The 12,089-nt window shown below is 42.0% G+C and overlaps 1 protein-coding gene across 6 annotated transcripts in view; it reads left to right on the plus strand.

The window, feature by feature from the left end:
• Positions 1-12,089, plus strand: part of OSBPL8 (oxysterol binding protein like 8) — a 159,271-nt gene that overhangs the window by 35,079 nt on the left and 112,103 nt on the right. For 4 of the 6 annotated variants that reach the window (XM_075274335.1, XM_075274333.1, XM_075274340.1 and 1 more), the window contains one exon: positions 2,720-2,824. In XM_075274335.1, coding sequence (XP_075130436.1) covers positions 2,783-2,824 — 42 coding nt within the window. In that variant the 5' untranslated portion in view covers positions 2,720-2,782. Of the gene's footprint in view, positions 1-2,488; positions 2,553-2,719; positions 2,825-3,340; positions 3,466-12,089 lie in introns of those variants that run through there. The other 2 variants (XM_075274334.1, XM_075274339.1) reach the window with 2 other exon arrangements.

Raw genomic sequence — 12,089 nt, forward strand, 5'->3', positions numbered from 1 at the left:
TCTTGAATTCTAGAAGTAACTTTTCTATGACTTATTAAGAGAAAGAAGAATACCTACAAGTTAAAGAAAAATGGTTTACTAATCATTTACAGGTATACTGCACTATAACTCAAGTCTTCTGGTTTAGAAGAGATTGGCACCATTTATTTCTTTCTCTTGGCAGTCTAGTGCCAACAATCTACAGCGTTTTACAGACAGTGACTGTCCCATGTAGGGCTCACAGTCTACATTCCCTATCAGTATGTCTTTGGAGTGTTGGCAGAATCCAAGTACCCAGAACAAAACAATACAAACATGAGGGGAACATACAAATTCCATGTCGGCATTGCAGCGCTGCAAAGCTACAGTGTTAACTACTGAGCCACCATACTTGTATGTAGATTTTTGTAGAAGAAAAGTCTCAAATAGAATATTTGCCCTGTTATAGAGAGACAAGAGCTACTATAATCCATGAAACAACTAGAAGTGCAAGTTGCCCCCTCCCAGAGGAAATTAGAAAGGTGCATGTTATATATTTCTTCACCATGGCTGTGCTTATATTTTCGTAGCTGCTTGGGGTATTTTTCTTGTACACTGCCTCTTTAAAGACTAAATTTACTGTACGAAATTTCTTTGAAATGTTTTATACAAGCTTTCTAATATTTTTTCATAGTGAATAGTTGACTAAGAGATGAGAGCAGTTAAGTCCATTCCTAATTCTCTTTGGCTCTGTATACACTGTGTTTGAGTTTGCCATCAGGTTTATGCACATTGGGTATATATGTTTGATGGGGTCTTGTGATGGATGTCATAAGGTATCATCTGTCATCCATCCCATTGTATACCCTTTTTCAGGGGACTCTGTGTATAACAAAGTGCAGCCTGTATGACAATACATACTGACTTCATGAAGGCCAAACTGCCCTTTTGACATATGGAAATATATATGAAATATACCATGCGCATTTCCTGGTGCACTTCCGGCTAAGTGCACAGACTATCATGAAGGTAACCGTACGGCTGTCTTAACTGCAAGTGTTAACCAATTTGGTCACAGCTTACTTCAATGTACTCTTGGCCTACTTATTTAGCTCCTTCATAGACTTGAATGATGATATAATTCTAACCATTCGGGGTCTTGAAAAGATCAGCATGACCAGTCTCTTTGTGCACCTTACTACACAGTATACATGGGTTTACAAGTGACAACATAAATCCATACTATAAGGTGAACTAAGATTGATGCACCAAGTGAAATGCTAGGTTCCTTTTGGTTTTTTACTTGTATTCAGGGAGTCTATATTTGTGTTGCAGGCTTTCCCTGGTAAGAATAGAGCGGTGGGGATTACTTGCTTGGTAATTAAGTCAAAACGCTGTTCCTGAGTGTATTGTTCAGTCAGCTGGATTGACAAGCTTCCTTGGGCATCAAGGGATATCATCTGAAAGGAAAAAACCTATTTACTTATTCATCCCTTCATATGATTTTGTATTGCCTTACTATTTTGTGCATGTAAATCAATATGTCTAGCATTAGTGAGTATTCTATATATCTGTTTTGCATGTAGGTGAAATATTGTTGGACACAAACTACGTAAAAACATAATTCATAATTACAGCAATACAAAATGACAGTTCAGATAGAAATTCAATTTTACCATAAATGTCCATTGACACCTGAATAGCTGCCATAATAATGTCTGATTTGCAGGTACGCTTGCTCCCATTAAACAAGAACAATGTTACAATAAATAGGTTGCCACTGTGGTCTTCTCCTTTTGTCGAGACTTAAATCGTGTCCACTATTTAGTAGAACTCGTAGATCGTCATGCAAAGCCTAAATCTAAATGTTCTGGGGCAAGATCCTTTCAATATTGTGGATTGTGATGTACTTGAATGAGTTACATAAGCAGGTATTTGGTATATTGTGCTACTTTTGCAGATATTCGGTATATGCCTATATAGCTGGGTTTTCAGTCACTGCTGTTTACCTACCTACCTAATCTGAAAGTCATACCACTTTTAGTAAATTCAATGACCACTTAGTATTTGCCCTCACTATGGGTGTTCAATGAGAACCAGACTTACATGTGTCAAACATTGTCCATTATACATGCTACATTTTGTCGCATGCACAACAACCAATCCGTGGAGTGGTTTAGTTCCCCGTGCTGTCAAGGCAGAGCTCATAGGCTATGGTTATAAGTATCAATCAATTACTGTTGGCACCTAAAACTTGGCATACACATTGGTCCTTCTATCAATGTGGCTTTTTAGAGCAAGCACAGTTGGTGCTATGTATATGGCTCTCCTGTGCCATCCAGGTCCACTGGCCAAGATAGCTGTGTTGTAGAGCTGCTTTATCTCCAGCAGCTGTGATCGTACCCTGGAACCAATAGGTCCTGTGTGCAAAGCGTAGGTTTCTATTCCCATGCAGTGAAAGCAATATTTATTGAGACTGCTCAGAGAGGATTGCCTTCCAAATCGCTCTGTATTTGAGGAAGGGATTTCATAGGAGCAGATGTTCTATTAAAGAGCTGACGGGAGCTCAGTCGCTGCTTCATCCCATAGCAGTGGTGAGTGTTTTTTTTTTTTGCCTTGTTGTTGAGTTTTTATGTTGTGTTTTTCAATTTACTTAACGAAGTGAACAATTTCGACTAAATGTCATCTTGTTTGGCACAGAAAGACACTTATTGCTGCCTTGGCCTGCCTCTGGCGCTGACATGCTATCTTATTGTTACAGGATACTCAAGGCCTTGGAATGCTAGAACTCTAACTGACTGCAGATTAGGAGACAGCCATCAATATGGAGACTGCCGTCTCAGAAGTGGAACCTGAGAAAACTTTGGTGAGTTAATTGAAAGTTTAGATTACAACTAGTTATTGATATACCGCAAATGATATTTTCATGTCTGGTTATTTTAATGCAGGGAAAACAAAAGGCCTTTGACTTGACTCTTCCTCAGTAGATGATTCTCTTTGCTTATTATGTAAAATGACTGAGATGACCCATACTGCATTTATCTATCGATTTTTAACTGTATGGCTTCAAATTGGTATACTTTAATTTAATATACTGCAACTGTAAGCATATAGCTATATGTGTGTATCTATCTATCTATCTCGCGTGTTAATGTTTTGGTTTGTAGGTTGTCACGGTAATGTTGACCCTTTCTTGAGTGCAAGAAATCTTTCTTTAATATGTTTCCTACAATAGGTCATGTCTTCCAGAGTTCATGACTGTGAAACTGGGTCAGCAAGTTGGCATGAGTCAGTGACTGGCATGCTAGAGCATTAGTATCTCTTGCTAGCGATCTGGACGATCAGTTTATAAATATATAATGTTGGGATGTATTACACTTGGAATCCTTGTTATCAAATGATGCAAGTGAGGTATAAATAGCCAGGGACAGAACATCCATATTGTGGGCATTCTGTACTCAGTACTAAGATGTGTTCTGCTGTGTTGACTCAAGTTAAAAAACGAAGGTAAGCCCTTAGTTATCTCATTTATTTGTGCTTCATTTTCGATTCAGTGTTCATTGTAAAGATGTCAACAACTAAATAACGATTCTTTTGCTTATTTTGATTGACCCAGTAATAGGAATGTGAAAAAAAGCAAAGAATATGATCTGTAACCTTTAAAAGCAGCCTCCCTACCCTAAAGCCACACGATCATTGTATTTATTCTGCAGCCGTCGTCTAGAGCTAATGACTACCATACTAGTAATACATTCCTCCTATGCAGAGTTTCTGCAAATGTCAGATTTTTTGAAAGATGTCAATGACTGAATATATATCTTGGTAATTACCTATTGTTCCTTTCTATAGAGGGACTGGTGGATATGCAGTCATGTACTTGATACATAGTGCAAATTTGCTTGCAAGATTTTCCTTTTTTAAATAATATGTACCCAGTGATGCTATTAAATGCAGAACCAAGCAACTTTTAATCCGTGTTTTATAGTGATTTATTTGTTAGGTTTTGATTAATGAGAATTCTAATGAGCAAACCATAGAAAAGAATTATCCTATGTATAATGTGTACAAGACCTAATGAGTTTTAAAGGGGTAATGCACTGTTATAAGAGTATCTAACAATATAACAGTGTAATGTGCTCACACTTTCTTTAGAAGAACCTTTCTGATGTGATGACCCTGAATGTTGCTCTGCAGATCTAAAGAAGCCTGAAAAGTAGCAAAAAAGCTGCAAAACTGATCCATACAGAATTAAAATTCTCCATATCCAATGAAGCCACCCTAGCTGTCTGAGAGTAGTAATATCCCAGGTTGACCTGACACACCAGTTGGTACGAGAGTCACATGCAGCATGTTGCCTTCTTGTAAGGGCACATTCACATATGCAGGACTTACGCACTGCAGAAACCCGAGCATCATGCTTATTGTTTTGCAGAAATGACACAGGCTTTCACTATGAACTTCACCTTTAGCATTGCTCGAGTAAACTTTGTGGCAATTGAGCAGCAACATCCACTATCTGGCTGTCTGTCTCACAAAAAGGAAAGGGAGAACCCAAGGAGAGATCCGCCTTAGAGAAACCAACAGACATGCTGCCATGAGAAATAAGTTCTGTTCCTAAATAAACCTCTGTTCACACCTGGACAGTGTTCTGAATAATCCTTTGCCAGTAGATATCCTAAGCCTACCTAAGCATCTTGTTATAATGAGTTTAAAAATCCTAGTTGACACAACTGTGTGTGAACATGGTCTGACAGAACGAAAAAAAAAACCCCAACATACCAATGTTTGCTTCTTGTTGAGGAGAAGTCTATATTAATTTTGAAGCCAGCAGAGCCTCCAACTTTCTGGTTTAACAATATTTGCAGCATGGAAACTGTATGTTTTCATATTGCTGACAGCTTTCTTCTTCCTAGCATAGCATTATATTTTCCACATATATATAATGTACTACTCTATATGTGACAGCACTGCTGTGTCTCACATACAGCGAGAGAGCTGTCCTTTACTTGGCGTACACCCAAGAAGTCTGTAAAGTGACAGATCTCAAACACTCATCTTCTGTAGAATCTTTGTCACATTTGTGTTAATAGAAAAGTACTTGCTGTGTAGATATCTTAAAGGTGACTGGTGGTGATATGGGAATTATTGGATTACTGGAATAGTGAAAACTGTGTGTATAATGCACTATATTGTCTAAAGTATATGGAGCCTTCCTATTGTAGATTCATAGAAATGAATAAGGAGAAGCCCCATTCTCAAGACACATGCTGATCCCACATTTATGTGACGTTTCTGGCATATTCTATGGATGTACAATAAATGTTCAGAATGGGAATACCTCTTCAAGTACATTTTTTATGATCTACGTATGAGATTTATAGATTTTTCTTGCTGTCGGAAACTGATCACAAGTTTGTCAGACATGATGGGACAGACTGATGAAGACTGGCATTTTCAACACCACTTTTAGTCCTCCAGGGCATGAGATTTTTTTCTGCAGTGACCCTCTGTTCTGTCTTAAGAGCTCTTGTAAGCTTGCTGTCCTCTTTGTTTGTTATGTTAAGGGTAATACTGACTGGTTCACTTAAAGAGCAAAACCATGTCTGCTTATCAGTCTCTTCTATGTATTCATATTCAATACGAAGATGAGACTATGTATATCCAGATCGGCTTGCTTCCGTATTTGCATTGTACTGTTGATGGTATGGATCTGCTCTAATGGCCATTATTTCTAGTGTAGGACGTGACTATCACCATCTCACTAGATAAATGCCTGTAGTTGTGCTGTTAATCTAGTTTTCCCATATTAGCTTCCTTATCAAGCAAGAAATGTGCCATAAACCTGTTCACTTAAAACACCCAGCTTATCATATAGTATTGGAGGCAACAAAATAATAATCTTTATGGCCTTTGGGAAGATTAGCTATCAGCTGCAGGTTCTGAGAGGTAGGTGTGACTTTGTATGTCTGGTCTTTGTGACGATCTGATTTGCAATATGATTCTTATGATTGTGAATAACTGTGTGAAAGATTATATTCTCTTGTTTGGGATCAAATATTTACAATAGATTGCAGAATGTCATTGGGAGACTAGTCACTGCAATATTAAGACTACAAAACCGCTTGTGTTGTACATCAGTAATCACTTCGGTAATGAGACACCCACGTTTTAGGAGAGTTCAGAATAAGCGGCGTATAAAGCAGCTCCATTCATTTCTATGGGAGCCGGCATACGAGCGCTCCCCATAGAAATGAATGAGCTGCTTCTTTCACTGCGAGCAGTCCCATTGAAGTGAATGGGACGTGCCCGCGTATACGGCAAGCTCTGCTCATGCCGAGCCGTACACGCCGGCACTTCCCATTCACTTCAATGGGACTGCTCGCAGTGAAAGAAGCAGCTCATTCATTTCTATGGGGAGCGCTCGTATGCCGGCTCCCATAGAAATGAATGGAGCTGCTTTATACGCCGCTTATTCTGAACGTGTTTTACGTTCAGAATAAGCTTCAGGAAACGTAGTGTGAATGCACCCTTAAGGGTCAAAATTCCTGAGAGACTACTGTTAACTTCTTATATTAAGGTGCCCTAGCCAACATTACATTATAGGCGCCAAGTCAGAGGTAATTGGTACATAAAACCAGTATCGTGCTCTGCTCACACTATGGATTTGGCCTACATCTAAAGAGTCTACAAGAACAAAGCTTGCAGACCTACTTTATAAAGCAGCTTGTCCGCAGGCTATTGTGCACATGTGTATACACACGCCTGGCCACTCTTTAAATTAGACTGTACCTATGTGTGGTCTCTGCCAGCTACATCCGCTTGTGGGGTGGAACCCCACTTATCAGATATGCAGTTGATAGGTCAGTTACATCTTAAGTGCGGTAGATTCTAGGGGGACACTTACTAAAGACAGTTTTATTATTTATGAATCTGTATTTAGCGAGTAATAATAATAATAATACATTTTATTTATATAGCGCCAACATATTCCGCAGCGCTGTACAATTTATAGGGTTCAGATACAGACATACATAACAAAGAACGTCATTTCACACAATGGGACTGAGGGCCCTGCTCAAAAGAGCTTACAATCTATGAGGTAGAGAGGGTGACACAAGAGGTAGCAGGGGCGGCATTGCTTATACAGTGTTCAGACAATTTTGTGCATTAGGAATTGTGATAGGCTTGTCTGAAAAGATGCGTCTTTAGTTTGCGTTTGAAACTGTAGAAGTTGGGAGTTAATCTGATTGTCCGGGGTAGAGCATTCCAGAGAAGTGGTGCAGCTCGGGAGAAGTCTTGTATACGAGCATGGGAGGTTCTGATAATAGAGGATGTAAGTGTTAGGTCATTGAGTGAGCGGAGAGCACGGGTTGGGCGGTAGACAGAGATGAGGGAAGAAATGTAGGGAGGTGCGGCATTATGGAGAGCCTTGTGGATGAGAGTAATAACTTTATATTTTATTCTATAATGAATAGGCAGCCAATGTAGCGACTGGCACAGACCGGAGGCATCGCTGTAGCGTCTAGCCTGATAGATGAGCCTGGCCGCTGCATTCAGAATAGATTGTAGAGGAGAGAGTTTAGTGAGGGGAAGACCGATTAGTAAGGAATTACAGTAGTCAAGGCGAGAATGAATCAGAGAGACAATAAGTGTCTTTAGTGTATCTCTGGTAAGGAAAGGGCGTATTCTGGAGATGTTTTTGAGGTGGAGGTGACATGAACGTGCGAGTGATTCAATATGAGGGGTGAAGGAAAGGTCTGCGTCAAATATGACCCCAAGGCAGCGGGCATGCTGCCTAGGAGTTATAGTAAGGCCTGAGACTGCAATGGATATATCAGGGACAGATCTGTTAGATGGTGGAAACAGTAGTAGTTCAGTCTTAGAGAGATTTAGTTTCAGATAGAGCGAGGACATGATATTAGAGACAGCAGAGAGACAGTCACTGGTGTTCTGAATGAGTGCAGGGGTGATGTCACGGGAAGATGTGTATAATTGGGTGTCATCAGCATAAAGATGGTACCTGAAGCCAAATCTGGCGATGGTTTGTCCAATGGGGGCTGTGTAGAGAGAAAAGAGCAGGGGGCCGAGGACCGAGCCCTGAGGAACCCCAACAGCAAGGGAAAGAGGGGAGGAAACAGAGCCCGCAAATGATACACTGAAAGTGCGGCCTGAGAGATAAGAGGAGAACCAGGAGAGCGCAGTGTCATTGAGGCCAACTGAGCGGAGCGAGTACACCTTTAGTGCGCATAACTCCTGAACTGTGTGATGGGAAAACAGACTTGCAGCTCTATCGCTATGCCAGTACATAATTTTGGCACTATTTGGATGTGGCAGAATGTTATGTAGGTAGAAAGTACACTTTGATTATAGTAAATGTCCATATATATCTTGAAGAGTAGATGATAAATACAGGTTTTGGCAAAAGATTCAGTACAACTTATCTCTCTATTATAAAAATGAATTCTTGTCGGTCGGTCTGTCTGTCTGTCTGTTCTCTAATGCGAACCAAACGACTGGACCGATCTTCACCAAATTTGGTATAGAGATACTTCAGATATCAGGGAAGGTTTAAGACAAGACTCCAACTCGCTCGGACGTACCGTTGCTGAGATACAGCATTCCAAACACAGTGCCCCCCCCCCCCCCCCTTAGCCAATACAAACCTGCAAGTCTTTCACTCATATTCCAACTGCAATACACACGGTCACTCCACATACACAATACAACACTGATATCCAAACTGAGATACACGCATCAGAGGATTAGATACACAGATCAGCACACAGTATCACACACCAGAGGATTAGATACACGCGTCTGCACACAGTCCCACAAACCAGAGGATTAAATACGCACTTCTGCACACAGTTCCACACACTGAAGGATTTGATACTTGCATCTGCACACGGTTCCACATGCCGAAGGATTAGATACAGGCGTCTACACACAGTTCCACACTCCAGAGGATTAGATACACGCGTCTGCACACGTTTGTACACGCCATAGGATTAGATACACGCATCTGCACAGAGTACCACATGCTGTAGGATTAGATACACGCGTCTACACACAGTTCCACACACCAGAGGATTAGATACGCGCGTCTACACACAGTACCACATGCCATTGGATTAGATACGCGCGTCTGCACACAGTACCACATGTCGGGGGATTGGATACGCGCGTCTACACACAGTTCCAAATGCCGTAGGATTAGATACGCGCCTCTTCACACAATACCACACGGGAGGATTAGATACACGTGTCTTCACACAGTTGTACATGCCATAGGATTAGATACACGCGTCTGCTCTGCACACAGTACTACATACCGTAGAATTAGATACACGGGTCTGCACACAGTCCCACACACCAGAGGATTAAATACGCACTTCTGCCCACAGTTCCACACACTGAAGGATTTGATACGTGCGTCTGCACACGGTTCCACATACCGAAGGATTAGATACAGGCGTCTACACAAAGTTCCACACTCCAGAGGATTAGATACGCGCATCTGCACACATTTGTACACGCCATAGGATTAGATACACGCGTCTGCACAGAGTACCACATGCCTTAGGATTAGATACACACGTCTACACACAGTTCCATACTCCAGAGGATTAGATACGCGCGTCTGCACACAGTTGTACACGCCATAGGATTAGATACACGTGTCTGCACACAGTACCACACGCCGAAGGATTAGATACGCGCCTCTTCACACCATACCACACAGGGGAGGATTAGATACGTGTGTGTGCACACAGTACCACACTTTGGAGGATTAGATACATGCCTCTGCACACACTACCACAAGCCAGAGAATTAGATACGGGTCTCCGCACACAGTATCGCACAGGGGAGGATTAGATACGCGCGTCAGCACACAGTACCACACGGGGAGGATTAGATACGCGCGTCTACACACAGTACCACATGCTATAGGATTAGATACGCACGTCTGCACACAGTACCACATGCCGGGGGATTGGATATGCGCGTCTACACACAGTTCCACACGCCGTAGGATTAGATACGCGCGTCTGCACACATTTGTACACGCCATAGGATTAGATACACGCGTCTCCACAGAGTACCACATGTCTTAGGATTAGATACACGCGTCTACACACAGTTCCACACTCCAGAGGATTAGATACGCACGTCTGCACACAGTAGCACACGGGGGAGGATTAGATACGCGCGTCTACACACAATACCACACGCCATAGGATTAGATACACACGTCTGCACAGAGTACCACATGCCATAGGATTAGATACGCGCGTCTGCACACAGTACCACATGACGGGGATTGGATACGCGCGTCTACACACAGTTCCACACGCTATAGGATTAGATACGCGTCTCTTCACACAATACCACACAGGGGAGGATTAGATACACGTGTCTTCACACAGTTGTACACGCCATAGGATTAGATACACGCGTCTGCACACAGTACCACATGCCGTAGGATTAGATACGCGTGTCTACACACAGTACCACATGCCGTAGGATTAGATACGCGTGTCTGCACAGAGTACCACATGCCGTAGGATTAGCTACACATGTCTACACACAGTTCCACACTCCAGAGGATTAGATACGCGTGTCTGCACACTTTTGTACACGCCATAGGATTAGATACACATGTCTGCACACAGTACCACATGAAGTAGGATTAGATACGCGCGTCTACACATAGTTCCACACGCCGAAGGATTAGATATGCGCCTCTTCATACAATACCACACAGGGGAGGATTAGATACGTGTGTGTGCACACAGTATCACACTTTGGAGGATTAGATACATGCCTCTGCATACAGCACCACAAGCCAAAGAATTAGATACGCGTCTCAGCACACAGTATCACACGGGAGAGGATTAGATACACGCATCTGCACACAGTACCACATGGGGGAGGATTAGATACGCGCATCTACACACAGTACCACATGCCGTAGGATTAGATACGCGCGTCTGCACACAGTACCACATGCCGTAGGATTAGATACGCGTGTCTGCACACAGTACCACATGCAGTAGGATTAGATACACGCGTCTACACATAGTTCCATACGCCGAAGGATTAGATACTCTTCACACAATACCACACAGGAGAGGAATAGATACATGTGTGTGCACACAGTACCACAAGCCAGAGAATTAGATACGTGTCTCAGCACACAGTATCACACGGGGGGAGGATTACATACGTGCATCTGAACACAGTACCACACTTTGGAGGATTAGATACAGGCCTCTGCACACAGTACCACACACCAGAGTATTAGACACGCGCATCTGCACACAGTACCACACGCCAGAGTCATTGGATACGCGCCTCTTCACACAATACCACACGGGGAGGATTAGATATGTGCATCTGCACAAAGTACCACACCAACAAGGATTGGATACTTGCATCTAAACACAGTACTACACGGGGAAGGATTAGATACAGCATTACTCCAGGTATCCATAACAACTGATCACAGGTTTTTCACTGACATTCAAAATGAGATACACATAATCACATGACGCTTAAGGACATACACACAAACAACATACAAAATACATCAGTGCAAAATTGGATAATTCTTATGGAGTCACTACACAAACATAACATGTAATATACCCGTGCGAAGCCGGGTCCTCCCTCTAGTAATCTATATTTATTTCTCTGTTGTTTCCAGGAGGAGCAATTGAGTCCATTGGGCGGTGTGATCAGTGACTGCGCATACAGAGATACCTGATAACCACCATTGACCCCGCCCACTGGACTCTATTACTCTAAGTATAAAAGCAACAGAGATAAACTATACAGAATCTTCTCCCATAAAACTATATATCAATATATCAGTCTGGGTGCACTGGCTGGGAGGGGGAAGATTATGTATAGAACTTAGATGCAGCAGTGCTTGGTTCTGTGGGCTCAGTAGAAGGGTTCTTTTATTTAATTTTTTAATCTTTTTATTTCCCATTCAGTTAAACAGTCCTGTTATTCTTCATGTGTAAGATAAGGACATACAACTAACACCCTGGAAAGCCTACTTTAAGTGAACAATGTAAGAGTATTCACATACAATGACCCCTTACTTTGTGTATGCTTCAGTTTTG

This window comes from Leptodactylus fuscus, chromosome 5 (assembly GCF_031893055.1).
Source record: "Leptodactylus fuscus isolate aLepFus1 chromosome 5, aLepFus1.hap2, whole genome shotgun sequence".
Classification (NCBI taxonomy): domain Eukaryota; kingdom Metazoa; phylum Chordata; class Amphibia; order Anura; family Leptodactylidae; genus Leptodactylus; species Leptodactylus fuscus.